This window comes from Schistocerca cancellata, chromosome 3 (assembly GCF_023864275.1).
Source record: "Schistocerca cancellata isolate TAMUIC-IGC-003103 chromosome 3, iqSchCanc2.1, whole genome shotgun sequence".
Lineage (NCBI taxonomy): Eukaryota > Metazoa > Arthropoda > Insecta > Orthoptera > Acrididae > Schistocerca > Schistocerca cancellata.
The window spans coordinates 923,435,015-923,462,064 of record NC_064628.1 but is presented as its reverse complement, the minus strand read 5'-3'; the positions used below and the strand labels follow the sequence as shown (position 1 = coordinate 923,462,064).

The window sequence follows — 27,050 nt, the reverse complement described above, 5'->3', positions numbered from 1 at the left end:
TGATTTAAATGTATACTAATTGGGAAATAGAAACTGCCAATAGAGGGACTATGCATAGGACTACTTGAGACAGCTTACAGTAAAATGTGAAAACAAGTTTGACTCTTTGCTTTTGTTAGAAATCGACGAACCTCAGGTTGGTGTAGGTGGGGCATAACAAACTTTCAATAAACAATTTAAAAGTAAGAAAACAAGAAAGTCAGGAAAGAGAAAGTAAGAATTTTTGTTAGGTTGTTCTCATGTTAGAGGTATAGGTCAAATGTTGCAGGATGAGCCTGTATCAGAACAGTAGATCTCTTTGTAAAGATTTCACCAAAGGCATGCCATGGTTGTGGAGGGTGGTCTGGACAAAACGTGTTGACAGAAAACCTGAGTTCAGTATAGTGTGTGGCAGGGCAAAGAGAAACATTGTTGAATTTGTATCTGTTCTGAGCTGTCTCATTTCAACACTTCTCTTAGGAGTATAAATTTGTATCTGAAACCGCTGTTTGTTGTGTGCAGTGTCGCACGTTGATGTGATTGTTGTTGATTGTATGAGTATAGGGGACTATACCAAGCACGACCTTTGTATAAACGGGAAAAGTTAGCATAAATTGGCTGTGCTGATAGCAGAAAACCTAAAGGGAGGGAAGCATCATCTTGAGTGAGTGGCAAAATACTAGTAGTTACAGATGTCAGAGCAGCATGTTTTTGATGAGAGAAAGGACAGGTAGAAAGCAAGGTGTAACAGGGATTAGAATTGAAAGAAACATTCAATCAGCAATATAGTAAACAGCACAATTCTAGCATAAAGCGTCCGAATAAATTTACTTGGACGAGTTAGAAAGAAGGCTGCTACTTTGAAAATAGCTACTGCCTCCTCACTTACTTTATAAAACTGCTGTTTATTTGCCATTAGTAGATTAATATTTACTTTTATTTCATTGGTACTTTTCCAAGAAAATCTATACCCACATCCGCAAGCATAGAGCTGTATTCACAGTACATTAATGATTTTCGCACAGCTTTACAGTGCTACCTGTCGTGTTGCTATAGAATTTTCCATGCCTGAATCTAGATATTTAGATAATTTGTAGGAGACCAGCTTATGAGATGTTTTTAACGTCTTTTTGGATTGGTGGAGATCCCCCAATTTCTTGCTTATGTTGAACGAGAGTTTGTTGAATAGGTTCTCTCCACTGTATGCTCCATTGTGAATGTTAGACAAGGAGACAAACTCTATGTAAAAATCATTTCTGTGTCTTGTGCTGTGAACCAGTCATACACAGAGAAGGGGAAGGAGTATATAGAGGGCCTACACAAGGGAGACAAACTTGAAAGGTATATTATAGAAAGGGAAGTGGACGTAGATGAAGATCAGATAGGAGATACGATACTGCGAGACGAATTTGACAAAGCTCTGAAAGATCTAAGTCGAAACAAGGCCTCGGGAGTAGATGACACTCCGTCAGAATTACTGGATAGCCTTGGGAGTGCCAAAACTCCTCCATCTGATGCACAAGATGTATGAGACAGGTGAAGTAACCTCAGACATCAAGAAGAATGTAGTAATTCCAATTCCAAAAAAAGCAGTTGCTGAGAGGTGTGAAAATTACTGAACAATCAGTTTAATAAGCCAGTGTTCCAATATACTAATGTGAATTCTTTACAGAAGAATAGAAAAACTGGTCGAAGCAGACCTCTGGGAACATGAGTTTGGATTCCAGAGAAATGTAGGAACACATGAGGCAATACTGACCCTATGACTTATCTTAGAAGATAGTTTAAGCAAAGGCAAACCTACATTTATAGCATTTTTGGACTTAGAGAAAGCTTTTGACAGTGTTGACTGGAATGCTCTCTTTGAAATTCTGAAGGTTGAGGGGCATGAAGATGAAGCAGTACTTGAGAAGGGAGTAAGACAGGGTTGCAGCCTATCCCCGATGTTATTCAGTATACATTGAACAAGCAATAAGGAAACCAAAGAGAAATTTGGAGTAGGAGAAGAAATATAAAACTTTGAGGTTTGCCGATGACATTGTGATTCTGTCAGAGACAGCAAAGGACTTGGCAGAGCAGTTAACAGAATGGACAGGGTCTTGATAGGAGGATACAAGATGAAGATCAACAAAAGCAAAACAGGTATAATTGAATGTAGTTGAATTACATCCTGTGATTCTGAGGGAATTAGATTAGGAAATGAGACACTGAAAGTAGTAGATGAGTTTTGCTATTTGGGCAACAAATTAACTGATAATGGCCAAAATAAAGAGGATATAAAATGTAGATTGGCAATGACAAGAACATTTTTTTTGAAGAAGAGAAATTCGTTAACATCAAATCTAGATTTAGGTGTTAGGGAAGTATCTTCTGCAGGTATTTGTCTAGAGTGTAGCCGTATATGGAAGTGAAACATGGATGATAAACAGTTTAGACAAAAAGAGAATAGAACCTTTCGAAATGCGGTGCTATAGGGGAATGCTGAACAGTAGATGGGCCAGTCACGTAACTGAATAGAATTGGGGAGACAAGGAATTTGTGGTAAAACTTGACCAAAAAAAGAGATTGATAGATAGAACACATTCTGAGACATCAAGGCGTCACCAGTTTAGTATTGTAGGTAAGTGTGGGTGATGAAACTCCTAGAGGGAGACCAAGAGATTAATACAGTAAGCAGATTGTGAAAGAGGTAGGTTGTAGTTATTTGGAGATGAAGGGGCTTGCATAAGATAGAGTAGCATGGAGAGCTGCATGAAACCAGACTTCGGACTGAAGAAGAAGAAGAAGAAGAAGAAGAAGAAGAAGAAGAAGAAGGGAATGTTCAGTATTTGTATAAAACGCAGTAATGTCTGTCCAGAGACAGTTATGTTCTCTCTGTATGTTGGTGTCCATAATAAATGTGCTGTCTGTACTGTTTTTTACCAAGAAAACAAGGGAGAAGCTGTTGTTATGGGTGGCCAGTATCCTTTCTACAACACACATGCTCATGTGGAATAATACGGTTCTTTATTTACGTGAAATGGATACTTAACTTGTTTGTGGTGCAAGCTCATCAGTAATACCATTCTTGCAGACAATATCGGTAATCTTGCTGTTACAAGCTCCAGTCACGTATCTGGTTGCTAAGCACTATCATAAACTGAGTGAACAGAGCCCGCAATGCAACTAACTTACAGATGCTGAACTAGAGTGCGAGTCAGTGAGGCCCTCTGGTCAGTGACGGCGATTCAAATACACTACTGGCCATTAAAATTGCTACACCACGAAGATGACGTGCTACAGATGCGAAATTTAACCGCCGGGAAGATGCTGTGATATGCAATCATTCACACAATGTTGGCGCCAGTGGCGACACCTACAACGTGCTGACATGAGGAAAGTTCCAACCAATTTCTCATACACAAACAGCAGTTGACCGACGTTGCCTGGTGAAACATTGTTGTGATGCCTCATGTAAGGAGGAGACATGCGTACCATCTCGTTTCCGACTTTGATAAAGGTCAGATTGTAGCCTATCGCGATTGTGGTTTATCGTATCGCGCCATTGCTGCTCGCGTTGGTCGAGATCCAATGACTGTTAGCAGAATATAGAATCGGTGGGCTCCGGAGGGTAATACGGAACGCCGTGCTGGATCCCAACGGCCTCGTATCACTAGCAGTCGAGGTGACAGGCATCATATCCGCATGGCTGTAACGGATCGTGCCACCACGTCTCGATCCCTGAGTCAACAGATGGGGATGAAGACAACAACCATGTGCACGAACAGTTCGACGATGTTTGCAGCAGCATGCACTATCAGCACGTAGACCATGGCTGCGGTTACTCTTGACGCTGCATCACAGACAGGAGCACCTGTGATGGTGTACTCAACAACGAACCAGGGTGCACGAATGGCAAAACGCCATTTTTTTTTTTTTGATGAATCCAGGTTCTGTTTACAGCATCATGATGGTCGCATCCGTGTTTGGTGACATCGCGTGTATTCGTCATCGCCATTCTGGCATACCACCCGGCGTGATGGTACGGGGTGCCATTGGTTACACATCTCGGTCACCTCTTGTTCGCATTGACGGCACTTTGAACAGTGGACGTTACATTTCAGATGTCTTACAACCTGTGGCTCTACCCTTCATTCGATCCCTACGAAAGCCTACATTTCAGCAGGATAATGCAGGACAGCATGTTGCAGGTCCTGTATGGGCCTTTATGGATACAGAAAATGTTTGACTGCTGCCCTGGCCAGCACATTCTCCAGATCTCTCACCAATTGAAAACGTCTGGTCAATGGTGACCGAGCGACTGGCTCGTCACAATACGCCAGTCACTACTCTGTGGTATCGTGTTGAAGCTGCATGGGCAGCTGTACCTGTACACGCCACCCAACTCTGTTTGACTCAATGCCCAGACTTATCAAGGCCGTTATAACGGCCAGAGGTGGTTGTTCTGGGTACTGATTTCTCAGGATCTATGCACCCAAATTGCGTGAAAATGTAATCACATGTCAGTTCTAGTACAATATATTTTTCCAATGAATACCCGTTTATGAGAGGGCGTTGGCGCCGTGTTGCTTGATGGTGTGTCTCTGGCCTCTCTTGTGATAGACGGACTTGATCCAGTGCCTTCTATTGATCTTCACAGTACATCTGCACGTAGAAATGAGCTGGGAGCCTTGACTGGAAGATGGTGTACTACAGACCGTACCGCACCCTGTGGTTTGTGAGGCAACAGGGACATCCTCCAGAAAACTGCTGCCGGAGCACAGTCCAGGCCTGAAGGGATGTCCTGGAGTGATGACGGCACACTGGGTCCACACCCATTGGGTCAGTGAGCGGGGACAGCATAGGCAAGGGCGCATCGTTCATCCACTTGGCCTGGGGTGCCCTGGTGGAACCAGTGGGTGGCTGTGAAGGCTGTGTGTTCCTGTGAGGCAGTGAGTCTGGGGCAAGAAAAGCAGCAGAATTACTAGGCAAGTGACACGCACAAATTTGGCAGCACTGCAAACCATGGGGACCTCCAATCAAGTATGTAAAGACCCAATGCATTCCTGGATCATGCCTCTTTTCAGTGCCCACGATTGCCATAAACCCTGAAAAGAACAAGATCGCGTGATGCAAAGCGATACTGGCAAACGATTGGCAGCACTGGATGCTGCATTTGGTATAGCAAGTGTAGCAGCGTCCAATGGTAGCGGCCATGCAGAAGTTCCACCGGTGATGGTCTGTCTCGTGGTTGGGAGCGATAGGAGCTGAGAAAGAATTGCAGTGCCTGTTCCCATGTATGGGAGGTGTGAAGCTGAGCCATCTGTTGTTTAAAAGTGTATACGAAGCATTCTGCTTCGCCGTTGTACTGGGGGTGAAACGGAGCTCTTGTTAGATGATGAAAGCCATTGCTTTCACAAAACTGTTCAAAATCACCTGAAGTGAACAGTGGTCCATTGTCCGACACAAGTGCTTCTGGCAAACTTACAATGAGAAATATGGAGGACAACGCTTAAATGGTGCTACGTGATTTGGTAGAGTTGATAGGCACCGCAAATTGGAAATTGCTAAAAGAGTCTAACACTATGAGCCAACGAGTGTTCCAAAATGGTCCTGCGAAGTCTATGTGCACTTGCTGCCATGGTGATTGAGTGTTTGGCCAAGCTGAGAATGTCTGTGGGCGGAGTGGATTGGTTTTCTGCACATGCGGACGTGATGTCATCTGTTCAATATGGGTGTCTGTGTCCAGCCAAGTACAGTGCCATTGTGCAAAATCTTTAGTGTGAACAATTCCCAATGTCCTTAGTGGAGGAATCACAACACATCCTTCTGCAACACTTTGGGAATAAGCACCCGCGATTGTCCACTGTCATTTTGGACTAGAATCGCACCACGCTGAACTGAAAGGGTATGCCGACGTGCAAAATATCGACACACAACTGAGTTCTGGATAATGTTCAATGAACGAGGCCAAGACATGTGAATGTAATGCAACAAAATCTTGAGGTCTGGGTCTGCTTCCATGACCTGTGCAGTTTTTTGTAGTGCAAGGGAAAAGAATTTAGCAGTTCAGAGTCCTGTGCATCAATTTGGCAACAAGATGTGGCAGATACATGCAAATCAGAGCCCGTGTAGGAACTGGCTTTGACAGATGAAACAAGTACTTCAAAGGCTTGTGATCTGTCATTAAATAGAACTTGTGACTATACAAATAGAGATCAAATTTTGTCACCCCATGCACAGTAGTGAGAGCATCCTTTTCTATTTGAGAATAATGGCTCTGAGTTTGAGCTAGCAACTTTGATGCAAAAGCAATAGGTCTGTCTTGTGCAACAATCACAGCACCGAATCTGTAGGAAGAAGCATGGAGTTGCAAAACTACTGGCTTGGCAGGATCAAAATGCACTAAACATCTGTCATTCACAAGGCATTTTTTATTTTGTGAAATGCCTCTTGACAGTCTTTAGTCCACACAAAACGTACATGTTTGTGACTCAAGCAATGCAATGGAGCCGCGATCTGAGCAGCATTCGGTATAAACCGAATGTAGTACTTCATCTTGCCTAGTACTGACTGCAATTCACACACATTGCGAGGAAGAGGCAGGTCATGGATTGCAAGCAAATAAGAATGGAGGGGGTGCACACCCTGACTGTTTATCACATGACTGTAGTTCAGTTTGAAAAAAGTCACATTTGAGTCCTGCATCTGACAACATTCGAAAAAGGGTAAGCAAATTCGTGATGTGTTCATCCGGTGTACAACTTGAGATGACAAGTTTGTACAAAATGGCACTTTTGCAGTCAGCTGTTTCCTGTAACATTGACAAATGGTGGGTGCAGAGGCACTGCCAAAGGGTAAACACAAATACTTAAATGGGCTTAAGTGTGTATTTACAACAAAGGCTTTGTGATTCTTCATCCAATGGAATTTGCAAGTAGGCATCACGCAAATCTATCTTGGGAAAGTAACGTCCTGCGCCGAGCCTGTCCACAAGTTCCTCAGGGTGAGGTAGCGGATAAGCGTCAACTACTGTCTGTGAATTGACTGTAAACTTAGTCAACACACAATGCAATGTGACCGGAAGGCTTAGGCAACAAAAGGAGAGGACTGTCCCATTGACTAGCATAAATGGGAGCAATTACACCATTACATTGCAGTTCTTTCAATTCACTGTCTACTTTGTCTCATAAAGCAATTGGAATACTGGTTGGTGGCACTTGTTGGGCTGGCTGGTTGATTGGTTGGTTGTGGCTGTGAATCCAGTAGTTGTTGTACCATTGTCAGTAGGGTAGCAATTTGTTGGTTCCGAAACTGAAAAACTTGTGTTAGATCCATCACATTGGCTGTCTGCGAGTGAGCTGTGCGGACAGGGGGTGGAGGAGTCAGGGAATTCATGTTTCACACAAATGTTATTTCAAAAAGCAAGCAAAGCCTCTGAAAACAGAAATTTGATTAGTTCTGAGGCTCCCCTCCTGGAATACGTGCAAGAACATAACAAAAAATTAAGTTACCAACACTTGAACACGATCATCCCTACAAGCTAAAACACAACAGGTGAAGCAAGCCAAGTTGATTAATTTCAATCGCCACTGAATTATCCTCGTTACCACTGTAGTATCCTCATCGCCACTGTTGTATCCCAACCTCATCACCACTGTAGTGTCATTTATCAAGGAAGCAAGGGAGAGGATATTGTTGTGGGTGCCCAGTATCCTCTTAAACAAAAATGCACTCGTGGTTTAATGCGGTTCTTTATTTACATGGACTGGATACTTAATCTTAATAAAGTCCATGTTCATGATGCAAGCTCATCAGTAATAGTCCTCTTGCAGACAATGTTGGTAATCGTGCTATTGCAGACTCCAGTCACTAGTCTGGTTGCTATGCACTGTCACAGCATGAGTGAACAGAGTCCGCACTGCACTTGACTGACAGATGCCAAACTGGAGTACGAGTCATTGGATCAGTGAGGCCCTCCGGCCAGCAGCGGTGATCGAAATACATGCAGTTGAGAGGGCATTGGCAGTGTGTTGCTTGTTGGTGTCTCTTCAGTCTCTCTCGTGATACACACACTTGATCCAGTGCCCACTATTGATCTTCACAATACATCTTTGCTGAACGGTGTGCTAACGACAGCTTACATCAGCACACTGTCAGTGCCAAGTGTTGTACTTCATTGAAAGCCTTGCTTTCAGATTTGGTCTTCATTGTGATTATGACAGATATGCTTTGGTGGAGATGCTGTGTAATTAAAAATATCTTCTTCACCATGGCTCCAATTAGACAACATAAAAGCTGTTGCTGACACATATAGAAACCTGAATACAAGCAGTACATCATTCAGGAGATTAATGGATTCCAAAACAGCAGTAAGTCAGCTGGACACAGACATCCTTCAGTATTTTCTGGAGGAACTGTTCAGGATTCAATAAAATAGTGAAAGAATTTGACTCAGTCGCTAAATACGACAACTGGGATAATGACGTCTTTGGAAAATGTGTGCTTTTACTTTTATGCCATGCCCCAGCAGTGGTTAGAGAACAAGAAGCAGCTTGATAGATGGGACAAATTCCAGGCCAAAATGAAGAAAACATTTGGTGACAGTCGGCAGCAAATCCACTTAGTGGAGGAACAGTAGAACAGGGCCCAACATCATGGGGAAATGATACAGTTTTACGTGCAGAATGTTTCAGTCATAGACCATAGACAACATGGTGAATACAGATATGGCAAAAGGAAATCTCACATTTGATGAAATGAGTAACAGAAGACATTTACCAAGGTGTTCTGGTAAAACTTGTCACAAAAACAGAGGAATTCATCAAGTGGTGCCAGTGCATCAAGGAAGTGTGACGGAAAAAAAGTCAAATGAAAGAAGTATGACAGACTTCGAAATGCGATCCCTGTGGCAGTCGTGGAAGACCACCAAGACCCCACATATCATGCACCAAGTAGCAAGAGGAGAGAAACAGCAGTTAATGGCATCTAGAAATACTGGACTTAATGCAGAAAAGATAGCAGCGTAGGATGTTGATCCCATATGCCAGGTGGTGGTAGAGAATGTTGAAGAGGTGTAGTCACCTTTAACTCCAATGTGTGCCATCAGTCGCATGCACCATGAAGAATGGTCTCATCCAACTCAGACTTATGCGGCAGCCGTCAAACACCGCTGTCGCACCATCAGATTGGCACAGGTACAACCAATTCCTCCACCACGCATAATGCCCTGCAGAACAACACACATTTGGAGGACTGAGGACAAACACACCAGTAGGTTTCCAGTATGGATGCCCTTGGCATGTATGCCACTGCAGAGAAAGATTATGATGTGTTGGACTGTTGTGCCCCAGATGTTAACCACAACAGTTGTCCTACTCACACCAATCAACTGCAGGTGGTTATAGTTGACCTTTGGGACAAAGCCACTCACCATACTTTGGACAAGTTTGCTGACCAACACGCTACAGCCTGTCACTGCACAGAGGTACTAGCTGCACTTGCAGCTGCCGAATCCAAGAAAACTGTGTGAGGCAACCATCCGTGGAGGTGAGGCTGCTACATATGAAAATCTTTCATGGACGACAGTAACAAAAATTTTGGGAAATATTGATATCATAAATGGACAGCCTGTTGAGGCGCTAGCCAACTTGTGGGCTTCCTTTTCTGTAATGTTGAATGCTCATTGTCACCAGCAAAAGAAGAAAATATTCCATGATATACTAGAGCAACTGCACTGAAAGTTGCAAATAGGTAATACGTCCCGCCAACCGGAATGTGTACTACAAGAATAACTATTAATAGCAGAACACAGCCCTTCAGATTTTTTGTTTCATCAGACTGTAGTCATAATGTTGTTCTTGGGTGGGACTTCTTGCAGGCGTCACAATCAATCAAAGATTGAGGACGATTAGAGCTCCAGATTAACAAAGCTAGTTGGAGAAGCCCACGTAACAAAAATTGCTCTGGGTGATTGTGAGCCGTCGAAGATGTTATCCCTCATCATTAGTGAGATGAATTCTAGTTGTCAGTCTTCATACCCAATTAAATTATGAAGTATTTGTCAATTGAAAAATATCTTCATGTCTGCAACAATTGTGAGCTATGTCGGTGTTATAGGAGAACTTCAGATCAGTAATTGTCATGAGCAATCACAACTCATCCCTAAAGGTATGTGCTTCGGAACAGCCAGACTATTCTAGGATGGACAGCTTGGTGCCATCGACAAAGTATTGTGCTGAGTCACCACTATAGACACCATAGTGTAGGAAGGAACTATCGAACTGCCAATAGTATCTGGTGTGACCAAGGCACTTTACAGATACCAGATTCGAGAAAAGACAGACCAAGAAGCCAATGGAAAAACACCCTCAGAGTGTCCATGATCCCCTCCTATTGTCCTTGTTGAAGGAGGAGGACTGCATACAGCGTTTTTTGCATTGACTGAACAAAATCAAGAAGAAAGGTGACTATCCATTGATATCCTAGACTGCTTGAGAGAGCAAATCATTTCGCAGTTATTGACATGCAGCCAGGCTGTTTGCAATTTGAAGTTGACTGTCTTCATAACATCTGATGGCCTCTGAGTTTAAACAATGCTATTTGTACTATGTAACACACCAGCCACCTTTGAGCTTGTTGTGGAGAATGTCCTTCAATGCCTTAAATGTATGACGTGTCTTTGCCATCTAGAAGACATTGTTGTTTTTTCAGAGATGTTTGAACAATATCCAAGTCACTTGGGACACTGCTATTGAAGTGGAATTTAAAACTTTCTGGGTGTTTAGATTGTTCCATGAAATGTCGTAGGAACTGTCAGTTGACAGTAACTTGCTGCCACTATATTTAGAGCAGAGCTTTCTGACCATCTTCTGGTGAAAGGACTCTTGAGTTCCCCTTTTTAACACCTCAAGCATGTGCAGTGGCATATGCCGTCCACCACCGACCACTCACTCAGTGTGTGCAATGTCAAATGCCGCCTGCGCTTTTCGAATACATTTTTCCTTTCTGCCAATACAGTTTGAAAAACCGCTGCTAGATGGCAGTGTCATACGTTCCTTAATTTCATGCTGACGAAGTTTGCATTTGTTATTTGCATGTGCTACAAATGTTTTTGTCTTTGTGTGCCTGCCAATTTTTCTTAGGTTGTGCGCAGCGACTGGGCTGACTGAAGATGAAGTTCTGTGACTTTTGATGGAGAGTGATAATGAGGAAGACAAGTTTTTATTGTCTTCGGATGATTCTTCAGATGACGAACTGTCAGTGCATGGTGCAGTGTCATCTGACGGAAAGGAGTGTGACAATATTTCTGCACCAACTGCATTTATATCGAGCATTGCTGAAAGTAGGCTGAAACTCCAAATTCCTGGTAATGCAGGGCCATTAGTTTACTGTGTACTGTTCTTTTACAACAAAATAATAGAAATTACTGTCAAAGAAACAAATAAGTTTTTGGAAAGCTGTTTTACACAAGCGTAGTGAAAAAATATTTTTTCTGAAGAAATCGGAATGTGGAAAGTAATTTCCAACTGATGTTGAAGAAGTCAGAGTTCTTTTAACTATTATTTTTACTTGGAATAGTGTCTAAAAGAATAGCTGAAATGTACTTCACCAGAAAGAACATGTAAGAAATGCCATTCTTCCCTAATGTTATCTCCTGACAAGATTGTACATGGCAGAAAAAAACCTTTTTCAGAAAGCTTATGAGCCAGTAAATAATGTAAGTGTTGACGAATCCTTGTTACTATGGAAAGGCAGACTCTCGTGGAAGCAGTTCATATCTTTGAGATGGCTTCCTTTGGGATGAAATTCTTTGAACTGGAGGACAAGAATAGGTATTTATGGAGCTTTATTTTGTACATTCTAAGAGATTCTGATCTTAACCGTCAAATAAGAAAAGACAACCACCTCACATCAACAAAGGTCGTGTTAAATTTGTTAGATGTGGTTTGGTTATGTATATGGACAATTACCACTCAAGTCCTGATTTGTTCAAAGGGCTAGTGGTCTGGAATACTAATGCTGCAGGACCAGCTAGAACACATAGGAAAGGAATACCACATATTGTAAATATGGAATTACAGAATGGATGTCATAAGTGCACAAAATAAGAAGTTTCTGGCTCTGAAATTGGAGGCTAAAAGGGAAATTTCAGTGCTAACAACAAACCATGGTGCATCAACATTAGATGTGTGAAGAAGAGAAAAAGAGGGAGAAGTGCCAGTGAGCTAGATATCACTCTGTCTTTCGAACGACAGCTAGGACTTGGGGAAAGCGTACTTTAAAGACCAGTAACTGGAATCTCTCCCTGTGAAAAGAAAGCAGAACGAAGTTTGGTACTAAAAACTCTTTAAGCATTTGTTAAATGTGGCTGCTCTAAATGCTTACATATTGTATTGGCAGAATGGAAATGTGAAGGACCATATAGAGTTTAGAGTGACGTTGACAGATGAGCTTGTAACTAATTACCATTACAGTGCCATTGAATAGAAGCAAAGAAGGCCATATGACATTGTCAGTGACAGTCACCGTCTCACTGGTAGACACTTCCTGGAAGAAAACCCAGCACCAAAATATGGAAGAGTGGGCCTAAGGAGGTGTGTGCTGTGTGCAACTAAACAGCAAAGAAGAGTGATATCATATAGATGTAAGACTTGTCCTGCAAACTGAGCAGTGTGTATTGTTCCATGCTTTGAGCTTTATCACTCCGAAAAAAACTTTGTAAGCAATTAATTTTTATAACATGATTAAAACTCTTCGTGCCCAAAGTGAGTTAGGCTATTAAATCCGTATAGTTTTAGGTGACAACTCTATTTTTCAGAATCTTATTTCCAGTACTTCATTAGATATAGCATGTGCAGTATGGGAGGGATATATCTCTCACAGAAGTGCACAATAGATGTTGCACTGCAGATGCTGTCAGTTGGAGGCCAGCATCACACTTGAGGGGTTAAGATCCCGTCGGCATATCCTTGGTGTACCAAGTTGTCACTGCGCATACGTGTTAGAATGCATGTGCTTCTGCTGCAAGTTTATGTCCTGCTGTAAGTGCTCACTATGGTGAGAGCTAGTCTCATTGATACAAAATCAATGACCTTCACACGGTAAAATCACAGAACGAAATGAGCTATGCAGAGAATTATTCTATGATAGGATCCCATGCATTATCTAACTGGAAACTGCCATCTTGACTGATATGGGCTGCTGACAGTTGTATTTCCACCTATTCACTGACATAGAGTTCTAAAAGTTTGAAGTGAAGGCCACAATTTTTGTTTCATAGTATTTCATCAAATAACAAGTAGAAATACAGACTTCTTCAGTAGTAGATTTACTAGCTTGGAGGAGGCGAGAACACTGTTGGTGTTTTTGGTATGCTCCTGAACAGTGCATGTCATGGCCCTATATAATCTGCGCAGAAGAATATTGGAACTGACTTTGGGCATCTGCCATTCTCCATTGAGGAATAATTAATGACTGGGTATGTTACCCAGTTATGCCTTTATCATTCAAAATTTAAATACACAATAAAACATCATTACAGCCTTGATCATTTGCATAAAAAGAACATGAAAGTCCTACAGGCATTGAAAACAAAGTGTTAACAATCATTCATCCCATTGTCCTGAGTGATTTTCACATGACTTTTTGAGCATTAAAGTTCAATAACATTGAGACCTATGCCCGCCGTGAGCATTTATCACTGCACGACACCTATTTGGCATGCTCTGTATAAGTTTATGGAGGTCACCCTGAGTTGTCTGGTCCAATTATTCAATGAGACCTCATGAGAGTTCTTGGAGAGTCTGTGATGGAACAGGATGGTCATGAACGTGTCTTATCAAGCATGTCCCTCATACGCACAATGGGGTTTTGGTCAGAACAGTACCAGCTGGTGAGACTACAGCCTAGGAGACTTGATGTGGATTTTTACACTGATATGGAAAGTGGCACTATCAGAATAAATAGTAAACTAGTAAAGTGTTACAAAGTCGAGGATTATGACCATTTATCAAGAAGAAAAAAGCATGGAGAAATTGTTCATGTTTTCCTTATGAAGCCCAATTATAGCCCTGAGGTGCAGATTGACAATGGAGGGCTTCTAGTTCAAGGAAACTGAAGACCTGCTAGATGATTGCGAAGTTCAGTGGGAGGGGTTTGTCTTTGATGCTCATCATAAAGTTCTGCCATATATAGAAGTCCATTGACACTATCTACACTCCTGGAAATGGAAAAAAGAACACATTGACACCGGTGTGTCAGACCCACCATACTTGCTCTGGACACTGCGAGAGGGCTGTACAAGCAATGATCACACGCACGGCACAGCGGACACACCAGGAACCGCGGTGTTGGCCGTCGAATGGCGCTAGCTGCGCAGCATTTGTGCACCGCCGCCGTCAGTGTCAGCCAGTTTGCCGTGGCATACGGAGCTCCATCGCAGTCTTTAACACTGGTAGCATGCCGCGACAGCGTGGACGTGAACCGTATGTGCAGTTGACGGACTTTGAGCGAGGGCGTATAGTGGGCATGCGGGAGGCCGGGTGGACGTACCGCCGAATTGCTCAACACGTGGGGCGTGAGGTCTCCACAGTACATCGATGTTGTCGCCAGTGGTCTGCGGAAGGTGCACGTGCCCGTCGACCTGGGACCGGACCGCAGCGACGCACGGATGCACGCCAAGACCGTAGGATCCTACGCAGTGCCGTAGGGGACCGCACCGCCATTTCCCAGCAAATTAAGGACACTGTTGCTCCTGGGGTATCGGCGAGGACCATTCGCAACCGTCTCCATGAAGCTGGGCTACGGTCCCGCACACCGTTAGGCCGTCTTCCGCTCACGCCCCAACATCGTGCAGCCCGCCTCCAGTGGTGTCGCGACAGGCGTGAATGGAGGGACGAATGGAGACGTGTCGTCTTCACCGATGAGAGTCGCTTCTGCCTTGGTGCCAATGATGGTCATATGCGTGTTTGGCGCCGTGCAGGTGAGCGCCACAATCAGGACTGCATACGACCGAGGCACACAGGGCCAACACCCGGCATCATGGTGTGGGGAGCGATCTCCTACACTGGCCGTACACCACTGGTGATCGTCGAGGGGACACTGAATAGTGCACGGTACATCCGAACCGTCATCGAACCCATCGTTCTACCATTCCTAGACCGGCAAGGGAACTTGCTGTTCCAACAGGACAATGCACGTCCGCATGTATCCCGTGCCACCCAACGTGCTCTAGAAGGTGTAAGTCAACTACCCTGGCCAGCAAGATCTCCGGATCTGTCCCCCATTGAGCATGTTTGGGACTGGATGAAGCGTCGTCTCACGCGGTCTGCACGTCCAGCACGAACGCTGGTCCAACTGAGGCGCCAGGTGGAAATGGCATGGCAAGCCGTTCCACAGGACTACATCCAGCATCTCTACGATCGTCTCCATGGGAGAATAGCAGCCTGCATTGCTGCGAAAGGTGGATATACACTGTACTAGTGGCGACATTGTGCATGCTCTGTTGCCTGTGTCTATGTGCCTGTGGTTCTGTCAGTGTGATCATGTGATGTATCTGACCCCAGGAATGTGTCAATAAAGTTTCCCCTTCCTGGGACAATGAATTCACGGTGTTCTTATTTCAATTTCCAGGAGTGTAGATATAGGATGCTTTCATCAGCTCCAATGAGAACTTCTGAAACAGTGGATCACTGTTTCCCCAGGAGAGGCAGCAGTATCATTTCTATCAAGTCCTTGAAATATCTTTTGTTTCCATATTCTGGAATATTTGATTTTTGTGTAAATAGCAGCACTTTCTTTTCAGGAAGCAGTTTTGTTCAGTTTGTATGTTTGTGTCAGTAATAAATGTGCTTTCATTGCCAAGTGTTGTACTTCATTGACGAGTGTTGTACTTCATTGACGACCCTACTTTCGGATTTGGTGTCTGTTGTAGTTACAGTGTGACATTATTCTTTCTGCTCACTTTGCTAAAAAGTGTTATTTACTGTAGGAGCACTACCCACAATATAATTTCATAAGATAATACAGATTTGATAATATGCAAAATAAGCCAAGACTTTATATTAATGTAATTAGAGATGCTTCTAGAGGCATGACATACTGAACTGAGCTGCTTTATTAGTTCACCTGTTAGTTTGACTGTATTTTAACTTGTTATCTAACTGTAGTCCAAGGAAATTTACAGTGTGTTGCATTCAGTGTATGACCAATTAATGTCTACTTCTTGTGCTGAGGGGTCATTATTAATAGCATTAATAGCAAGCACATGAAAAAGCACTGTGCCTGGCCTGACCACTACCATTCGACTCTACGAAATGTCAGTTACAGAGTTATATTAATTTGAAGTATAGTGCTGGAAGAGGAAATTAGGAGAATCTTAACATAAGTAACAAAGTTCTATTTATTCAAACATCAGCACAGTGGCATCTGATAAATCCATCTTGTACTAGGCAGTAAGATAGACAGTATTATTAGTTAGAGTATACTTTTATTAAATAAGGCATACAGTTTATTGATTGAGATTTACTGTTATAGTTTAAAGAACAATGTGGCAGATCTCGTGCTCCTAAGCCATTGCAGAGTGTCACGTTCAGAATAGTATTGAATCCCACATTACTGTAAGTTCACACGTTGTGTCTCATAGGCACAAGTTAGTTTTGTATTCACCATGATCACAGCTGGGTCGTGGGAGATAGGCAACGGCACAAAGTAGGGGACTGCCTATAGGGGCGATGTACAGCGGGGACTTCGTGTGCCCCAGGACCGCTACGGTAGCTGAGAAGGCTCTATGGGAACCCTGAAACGTGACGGCTAACGGGGCTCTGGTGAAGCTGCGATAGGCCTAGCAAGCCAGTAGTGGATAAATCAACTGCTTTTAAAAAGGGAACATGCCTCGGATCACGGAACGGATTTAAAGGAAACCGACCAAGCAATGGAAAAGGATTATGAGATGGTTTACGACTGGGCACCTTAAACGTAAGGACTCTAACTGGGAAGTTAGAAGAAATTGTAGAAATGATGGAAAGGAGGAAATTGGACATCTTGGGACTTGCTGAGACTAGGTGGAGAGGAGTTGGTGAAAAACCACTAAGTAAAGGATGTAAACTGTACTGGATAGGGAATGAGAGGGGAAGAAATGGAGTGGCAATAGTGGTCAGAGAGGGTCTGCAGGAGGAGGTGGAAGGTATCAATGATCGAATGATAAAAGCCAGAGTACGAGTGAAAGGAAAAAGCATTGAAATCATCCAAGCATATGCCCCACAGGTGGGGTGTACAAAAAAGGAGGAGGAGGAATTTGAAGATGACATGCAAAAGCAGCTAAATGGAGGTAATCAGATTATAATAGGGGACCTCAATGCACATGTTGGCACAGACAGGAAAGGATTTGAGGAGATAATGGGACCAGAGGGCTGGGGGAACTGAAATAGAGAAGGAAAATTGTTGCTGGAATTCTGCAAGAGGAATGGGCTGACGATCGCAAATTCCTGGTACAAGAAGAGAAGTAGTCACAAAATAACTTGGTACAGTGGGGACTGGTCCCAAACTTCAGTAGTAGACTATGTACTAGTGGATAGGCAGATGATGAGCAGCCTCACAGATGTTAAGGTCGTTCCATCTGAGGCCTTAGACTGTGACCATCGGCTGTTGGTAGCCACCCTGAGAGAGAAAAAAGATAGGAGGGCAACAGATATACAGGAGAAAAGGTTGAAGACATGGATGCTGAAAGAGGATGAACGGAGGACCCAGTACCAGACACTGATCGGGAAGAAGCTGCCAAAGGAAGATCAGAGAACAGTGGAAGAAGAATGGGGAGATTTTAAGAGGGCCCTAGTTGAGGCAGCTGAGATTGTGTGCGGAAGAACTAGCACAAAGAGGAGAAGTAAGGAAACCCCATGGTGGAACAACATATGTAAAGAGGCAGTACTTCGAAAGAACAAAGCCTTCAGAGAATGGTTCCAGACACGAACAGAGGAAGCTAGGGTAAAATATAAGGAAAGCAAGAAAGCGGCACAGACCATAGTAAGGGCGGAGAAGAAGAAGTGGATGGAAAAATGGACAAGAATGTTAGAAGAGGACAGTGAAGGGAACAAAAAAGTACTTTACACCATGGTAAGAAATAAGAGGAAGGACAGAAGCGAGTGCCTGAGGATCATGGATAATAATGGAAGAGTTGTGGAGGAAATGCATGAGCTCAAAAAGATTTGGAAGGAGTACTTTGAAGATCTGTTGAATGCCGCCAAGCGGGTAACTAACAGCGATGGAGAGCCTAAGGCAGCAGACGAGGATAATAGTGGGGAAATTGATGATCTAACTTGGAATGAAGTGGAAGAAGCCATAAAGAGGATGAAAGGGGGCAAGGCACCAGGTTGGGACGAAGTAACAGTGGATATGATACGAGCAGCAGGAGAAGTAGGAACACAGTGGCTATACAGAGTGCTGAGGGTGGTGTGGAAGGAGAACAGAATTCCTGAGGATTGGAAGAAAGGAATTATAGTCCCGATCTTCAAGAAAGGGGATAAAAGGAGATGTGAGAACTACAGAGGAATCACCCTGCTATGCCACTGTGGAAAAATCTATGAAAAGATCCTGGAGCAGAGAATAAGAAGCAGTATTGAAAGTAGACTGCAAGAGGAGCAGTATGGTTTCAGACCGGGAAGATTAACAACGGACCTCATATTTGCGGTAAGGCAACTGCAGGAAAGGCACTATGAGTACGGGAAGGACTTAATCATGGCCTTTTTAGATATTGAGAAGGCGTATGACAGTATCTGTAGGGACAAGCTCTGGGATGTGCTGAACGCAAAAGGGATAGATGAAGAGATAACACGAAAAGTCAGAAAAATGTATGAGGGAAGTGAGAGTTGTGTGAAAGTGGGGAGGGAATGTACTGCATGGTTCAAGCTGGAAAATGGGCTGCGACAGGGAAGTGCACTTTCGCCTTTATTGTTTATTATTGTTATGGATGAAATCCTACAGCAAGTGTCAGATGCAATTGGAGATCATAAAATGAAAGCAGTGCTTTTTGCCGATGACCTGATGTTATGGGGAAATTGCGAGAAGGAGGTGCAAGAGCAGTTAGATGCATGGGAGGCAACGACAGCACAATATGGAATGCATTTCTCTGCAAAGAAAAGTGAAATAATTGTCACAGCAAGGAAGACGAATAGGCCAAATGTGGATATAACTTGTGGAGGGGAAAAACTACAAGTGGTAGAGAACTTCAAGTACCTGGGAAGCGTGATTGAAAGTAAGGGGGGAAACTCAGTGGAAATAAATGAAAGGTGCAGAAAAGCAGGGCAGTTCTACAAGTGCATTAGGGGGCTTATTTGGAGCAAGGAGGTGCCACAGAAATCCAAGGGAATTATATACCGAACCTACTTTGTCCCCATATTGGCATACGGAAGTGAGACATGGGTAATGCACAAAAGCGACAAAAGTAGAATACAGGCTAGCGAAATGAAGTTCCAGAGGAGCAGGTTGGGTGTAACAAGACGAGACAGATTGCGAAATGAGTATGTGAGGGAAAGACTAAAGGAGGAACCAGTACAGGACAGGATAGAAAAATCAAGACTGCAGTGGTATGGACACATGAAGAGAATGGATGAGGGAAGAATTCCTAAGAGGATGTTTGATCTGCAACTGGAGGGGAAGAGGCCCAGAGGAAGACCAAGAGATAGATGGGTGAAGGGAGTGAAGGAATGTGTGACGAGAAGAGGAGAGAACTGGACGAAGGTGGAAGAGGGGGAATGGTGGAAAGACAGAACACGATGGAGAGGCTTGTGTTCCCGACAGACCCAGCCAGTGGCTGGAAACTGTCCAAGATGATGACATGATCACAGCTGGACTATGGATAGACTGTACATTCATCTGCACAACCAATTTACATTGCCTTCACGTGATTCACCACCAAATTCATTTGTCTACTGGTGAGTTGCCCACCAGAGCAGTTATGAGCCTCTGTGTGAAAGCTGCTGAATTACCATGCTATCATTCTAGTGTGATGTCCTCCTCTGCAAGTATGTTTGCTGGTTGTCCCCCATGTCCAACCACCCACCTTATACTTAATTTTCTGATCATTCCCTTGACCACCAAAATGAGACACATTTTGCTTCCTTGTAGCCTCATAGAGTTTGGTTTCATATACTACATCGAAAGCTTCATCTCATATTACCTGCCATTTTTCTGGAGCTTCGTTTGTAGTGTGAGGAGAAAACATCTTTAACACTCATGACTCTAATGATGACCATAACACGAGATGCATATTTGTTGTCAGTGAAGAGGTGTTTATATATCCACTTTTAGACCAGTGCTCGATTTTTACTACAGAGCTGTTTGCTCTTTATCAGGCCACCTTGTCTATCTGCTGACACAGAATATCTACATTGTCATATACTCAGATTCCTTCATAGCCTGTATGTGATGTGACACATATGACACACATTACCCTTTAGTACAGTGGATCGAGGAATGGCTTTACTTGCTTGCCTATACTGGCACTACTGTGTCATTGGTATGGATTGGTTGATATGTTGGGGAATGGGGCTCTGTTACTCATGCCTTTTAGCTGTTGTGACCTCAGATGATCTCTGTGTTGCTATATGTCGGTTCATTCTGTTGCTCTGGCATATATAATGGTCATCGCTCCATGGGAACAGGTTATGGTAGATAAAGTCCTCTCTACAGCTTAGGCGTCGTTTTCCTATCAAAAGGAGATAGAACTAGACTACATATGGGACACCATTTTTTTTTAAACTATCATCATTTGTTGAGAGTGGCAACCCAGCACCACCTTGCTCTCACTGTGACGAGCCATTGACAGGGTGCCATCAGTTTTTTAACTCCTTACACTTTAATGTGTGTTTATCATCTGAGCTATCGGCAGTTGCAGCCGATACAGCACAGGCTGTAGAATCCATAGTACTCTTCATTCGGGTAGTAACATGACAAATGAGATTTAATTTGCAACAGTGGTTGCCTATTTTCCTTAAAAATGACACTAAATGGACTCTGAAAGAAAGAAAGAAAGAAAGAAAGAAAGAAAGTTTAATTGTAACTGTTCATTTTGCCTTTCAGCTTTGTTGCCTTTTAATGACCTACGTTTCGACTGAATTCAGGAACCACAGATTGCTTTCAATAGAAAATGAGCCATTTTAAGTCATAATATGAGAGGTTGTAACCTCAGCTGGCCCTCCCCCTCCCCTCCCCCTACTTGCTAGAGAATATATTGAATGACATTCTCAAGTTGACATTGGATGCACTGTGTTCAGTTCATATTAGAAGGCGCCCAAGTATGGAACACTACCATGTAGACAGTATCAGTCATCAAGAAATTGTTTGGTTAGTGTAGTAGTTTCCTACAGTACCCATTCACAGAAATTTGGCATTAAGCAAAGTTGCAGTCCAGAGGAAACATGTACGTTTGTCAAACTAAGAAAGTGATGTACTTTAGCTTACTTCATCTTAGCCAATTGCATTTGTACATGGTATACACTGTATAACATATTGCCGTATGAAGTTCATGTGACCAGATCTAGTTGTTCAATAAAGGTTATATATATTGTAGCAGCTTATGGTGATCTTAACACTAATCTATTTCAATATTTTTGGCTATGTGTCACTGCCTTAGCAAAATAACAAAAAATCATGAGAGAGGAAAAAGTACACTGTCATTAATTTTGAGTACAAAATATAAAGCTGAGAAATGGTTAGGATATAAAAAAGGCATAACAGTTCAGCTGTCATAAATTGAATTCACTGCCTTGTTACTTGTTAGCCATCCTATTTATGAATTGTTTTGTAGATTGTGATATTATTTCCCAAAATCTTTCAAATTCTACTATCTAAGCATGGAACTGGTTATTGTATTTAAAATTTTCCATGGCCAGAACACACAGAGGAAACTTAAAAACTAATTTATGTTTAGCAAATATCAATCACAGTTAACATTAGACTGAGGAGGTGAATGTATTTAAACTTGTTTCTGTATTTTTCAGTCATTTTTTGAAGAGGAGCGCCGGGAGCTGGATAGAAAACGTACAAAAATTAGACTGTTGCAACAGCGAAAGACTGTTGACCTATCTACCTGCAAGGATCTTCCTCCTGAGATTCCCTTGCAACTTGTTATAGGCACAAAAGTTACAGCTCGATTGCGTAAGCCGCAGGATGGTCTTTTTACAGGAAGTATTGATGCCGTGGACACATCAAACAACACATATCGAATAACATTTGAGAGAGGAGGACTTGGCACTCATTCGGTGCCAGATTATGAAGTTCTAGTAAGTTATGTTTATGTGCCTCTTCTTTCTCACTGTCCACTACACTAGAGAAGAGTTTGTTGTTGTTTTATTCAGAAGGAAAGATATTATTCAGTTACATTGCTGTTACCTTGTACATAGTTATCAAAATTTTATCTTTTCACTGCTGTTTGTATTTTGTGCTCACTGTATGGATTGTTGGTAATTGCTCTTTACATTTATGGGATGGTAGAAAGAAATATATTGAGTACTGTTTGCATGATAACATAATTTGCCAAATGCTGTTATTTAATGTTTTTAACATCTTATGACCTTTAAATCTTTCAAATGTAAAGCAGGAATATATTACCATTACTTATCAGAGTTTTTAAATATTATATACTTACATTGATTATTGTATGTGTGTGTAGCCGATCTGTTAAACTGTTTCAGTCAAATGATCCTCCAGAGACAATAACACTCTCAAGCTTCGCTCAGAAATTCAGACCACGGAATCTTGTGCCATTTATAACAACACCTCCACGCTATTCAGGTGCATTGTCTCCAAGGCTCATCAGTGATCCCATGCTGAGCAGTTCACATTCTACAAAGAATAAAAATATCCCATCTGATGGGATCCTTGGTGGTTTTCCAGTCAAGTTCTTAGAAATGATAGTAAGTGAAGAACACAATAATTTTTACTTCTGAATTGAGAAAAATGAACTAACTGTATTTAAAACTGTTACAGATGTTCATGTCAATTGATGGTATTATGTTAGTCTGTAAATCTGAAAATAATAGTGTGAAAACATGTAACAGAAGAGGAAGTTCACGGTAAAATTGGAAAAAAATACCAAAACCATTTCTTTATATTTGGTATAGCACACCATTCAGCAAAAGTTACTGTATTGTGAAATTTGAATGGAATGGAACAAATTGTGTGCAGTATTAAAGGCCATCCAAAGTTTAGTGTTGCTGCTGGTTCGTTTGTTTCAGTTTTTACACACACACACACACACACACACACACACACACACAAACACAAACACAAACACAAACACAAACTACTCAAGGAACATTCTGTACCATCTGCCTATCTGTGAATGTATGTGGGCTTAGATTCTAGAAGAGAGAGAATGAAAGAATAATCCTTCTGAAATGAAACAGAACCGAAAAAAAAGTTATAGTACAGACACTTCAAGGTGGCAGTTTTAAGTATGGATATTTTGGACTACAGTTGCATTACATATCAGTAGAGGTCGATCCTCTACTACCTCATTTACCGCACTACCAACCTCGGCAAGTGATTTGCAGTAGCCATTATTTATTTCTTTGTTTACTTCTGTTTGATGTGTGTTGCACGTTGTTTTCGTATTGTGAAGTGAGTGAAGGGGCTACGGTAGATCCATCCAAGAATTTGAGTTTGTTCAGGACTTCTCATCTGTAAAATGAAAATTTGCTGCTGGATTACATTTAATACAGTTTTGCTCCACCTTGTGCACTGTAACATGCTTGGACACTTCTCGGCATGTTGTCCACGGGACAGTTGAGACGTTGCTACTGGAGCCTGTCCCATTCTCCGACAACTGCCATGTTGAAGTACCCAGTGTGTCTGCAGGATTCCAGTAATAACACCTTGAAAATTTTACTGGGCCCCAAGCATGTTCATGGTTTATGTTAATGTGATTGATCCACCTTCCTGCTGAAACCATTAGACTGCACACGTGAGTCGCTTGGTACTCTGCCACTTCCACACCCCTACACAGTGATCATGGGTCAGGCATAACTTGTATTGGTCAGTAAAGAGAACTGGATGCCATTTCTCCAGTATCATTGTGTATCCTTACCTACACTCATCACAGACTGTAGTGTTGGTGGTTTGTAGTGTTGTTCATACTGGACACACAGAGGCCAAATTAACCATGAAAACAGTTGTTTACTATCTGGGTGAACACAGCTCTCCCAGTCATACCCAGAAGGGCATCAGTTCTGTTGCTTTCTCCTCGGGTTACCTACGAGCTGTTATTTGCAGGTAGCGGTCATCAGGTGATGTTGACCGATAGTGACTACTAAGAGACAAATGTTGACTGTTTTTGTATCACAGTAGCAATTGAATATTCGAATGATGCCACTATGGTATATGCCAATTGGCAGGCAACTTCCCATGCTGGCAACCCTTCCTGCCATAAAGTGACACATACGTCTCAGGGTGAAGTGACCCTCTGAGGCATGTAGGCAGACTGAACCGTGTACACAAACTGTACTGTTGCATTCTTGATAGTGTGATAACTGACACTATCTTGAGCTACACTGTGTGTTATTAGCAATACTGAGGAGAGTCACAAACTTGTGAACTGTTCTGCTTAACCTTTGAATATAAATTCTTGTGAGACTACTTTGTTCCCATTCCACTTGTAAGAATCTTATTGAGGAATTCAGAACTTCATGGGCTTCAGCTTCCCAGAAACTCTGACTTAAAAAGGAAGAAAATTATATTGTTGAAGATGATATTTGGATAAATAAAAAATAAGTCTGAATTTATCCCAGTCATCATCAATGAAAGTAATTATGTACTCAGTACTCCATGTACAAATTCAACATAACGATCTGGAAGGGGCATAAAATACATTATACATTGCCAAAATGTAGATAATTCAGAAACAGTGCCACACACCTACCACTTCCACAAAAGAGAAATTGCTGTATTCCAGTTTATTGGAATCTTGCAATGAGAAGTCCAAAGAGAGAAAATATTCGTTTTATTATTTATCAAAATGCAATGAAAAATCCGAAACAGAAGCTCTGTAGTCTCTGCAACAGCTCTTGCCCCAAAGAACATTAATAAATGAAAATTTCAAATGAAATAAAAATAAGATAAGTAGTTGAGAATAGAGGTCATTTTCAGTTTAGATGAATGTAACAAGTGTCACTGCTCGATCTCATTGTGTTTCTTAACAACTGAGCTGAGTCTCTTAATGGGATTGAACCTTTGGGAAAATTACTGAAATATAATTTAGTAATAAATTGTATCTTCATAGGTGGGTTTTAGCAAATGGTATAAAATAATGTATTTTTCAGAATGATTTTCATGTCATAACCTCTCTTACTGGATTTACTACAGCTTGTTGTTGTTGTTGTTGTTGTTGTGGTCTTCAGTCCTGAGACTGGTTTGATGCAGCTCTCCATGCTACTCTATCCTGTGCAAGCTTCTTCATCTCCCAGTACCTACTGCAACCTACATCCTTCTGAATCTGCTTAGTGTATTCATCTCTTGGTCTCCCTCTACGATTTTTACCCTCCACGCTGCCCTCCAATACTAAATTGGTGATCCCTTGATGCCTCAGAACATGTCCTACCAACCAATCCCTTCTTCTGGTCAAGTTGTGCCACAAACTTCTCTTCTCCCCAATCCTATTCAATACTTCCTCATTAGTTATGTGGTCTACCCATCTAATCTTCAGCATTCTTCTGTAGCACCACATTTCGAAAGCTTCTATTCTCTTCTTGTCCAAACTATTTATCGTCCATGTTTCACTTCCATACATTGCTACACTCCATACAAATACTTTCAGAAATGACTTCCTGACACTTAAATCTATACTCGATGTTAACAAATTTCTCTTCTTCAGAAACGCTTTCCTTGCCATTGCCAGTCTACATTTTATATCCTCTCTACTTCGACCATCATCAGTTATTTTGCTCCCCAAATAGCAAAACTCCTTTACTACTTTTAAGTGTCTCATTTCCTAATCTAATTCCCTCAGCATCACCCGACTTAATTCGACTACATTCCATTATCCTCGTTCTGCTTTTGTTGATGTTCATCTTATATGCTCCTTTCAAGACACTGTCCATTCCATTCAACTGCTCTTCCAAGTCCTTTGCTGTCTCTGACAGAATTACAATGTCATCGGCGAACCTCAAAGTTTTTATTTCTTCTCCATGGATTTTAATACCTACTCCAAATTTTTCTTTTGTTTCCTTTACTGCTTGCTCAATATACAGATTGAACAACATCAGGGAGAGGCTACAACCCTGTCTTACTCCCTTCCCAACCACTGCTTCCCTTTCATGTCCCTCGACTCTTATTAAGTGCCATCTGGTTTCTGTACAAATTGTAAATAGCCTTTCGCTCCCTGTATTTTACCCCTGCCACCTTTAGAATTTGAAAGAGAGTATTCCAGTCAACATTGTCAAAAGCTTTCTCTAAGTCTACAGATGCTAGAAACGTAGGTTTGCCTTTCCTTAATCTTTCTTCTAAGATAAGTCGTAAGGTCAGTATTGCCTCACATGTTCCAGTGTTTCTACGGAATCCAAACTGATCTTCCCCGAGGTCAGCTTCTACTAGTTTTTCCATTCCTCTGTAAAGAATTCGTGTTAGTATCTTGCAGCTGTGGCTTATTAAACTGATTGTTCAGTAATTTTCACATCTGTCAACACCTGCTTTCTTTGGGATTGGAATTAGTGTATTCTTCTTGAAGTCTGAGGGTATTTCGCCTGTTTCATACATCTTGCTCACCAGCTGGTAGAGTTTTGACAGGACTGGCTCTCCCAAGGCCGTCAGTAGTTCCAATGGAATGTTGTCGGCTCCGGGGGCCTTGTTCCGACTCAGGTCTTTCAGTGCTCTGTCAAACTCTTCACGCAGTATCATATCTCCCATTTCATCTTCATCTACATCCTCTCCCATTTCCATAATATTGTCCTCAAGTAGATCACCCTTGTATAGACCCTCTATATACTCCTTCCACCTTTCTGCTTTCCCTTCTTTGCTTAGAACTGGGTTTCCATCTGAGCTCTTGATGTTCATACAAGTGGTTCTCTTATTACTGTTAATTCCAATTAAAGTCTAAGTTGCAG

The 27,050-nt window shown here is 42.2% G+C and overlaps 1 protein-coding gene across 2 annotated transcripts in view; it reads left to right on the top strand.

Moving 5' to 3' along the window:
* LOC126176002 (protein lin-9 homolog) overlaps positions 1–27,050 on the top strand; it is a 127,666-nt gene that overhangs the window by 51,834 nt on the left and 48,782 nt on the right. For both annotated transcript variants that reach the window (XM_049923118.1, XM_049923119.1), the window contains exons 5-6: positions 21,954–22,235; positions 22,647–22,868. In XM_049923118.1, the coding sequence (XP_049779075.1) occupies positions 21,954–22,235; positions 22,647–22,868 (504 nt within the window). The remainder of the gene's footprint in view (positions 1–21,953; positions 22,236–22,646; positions 22,869–27,050) is intronic.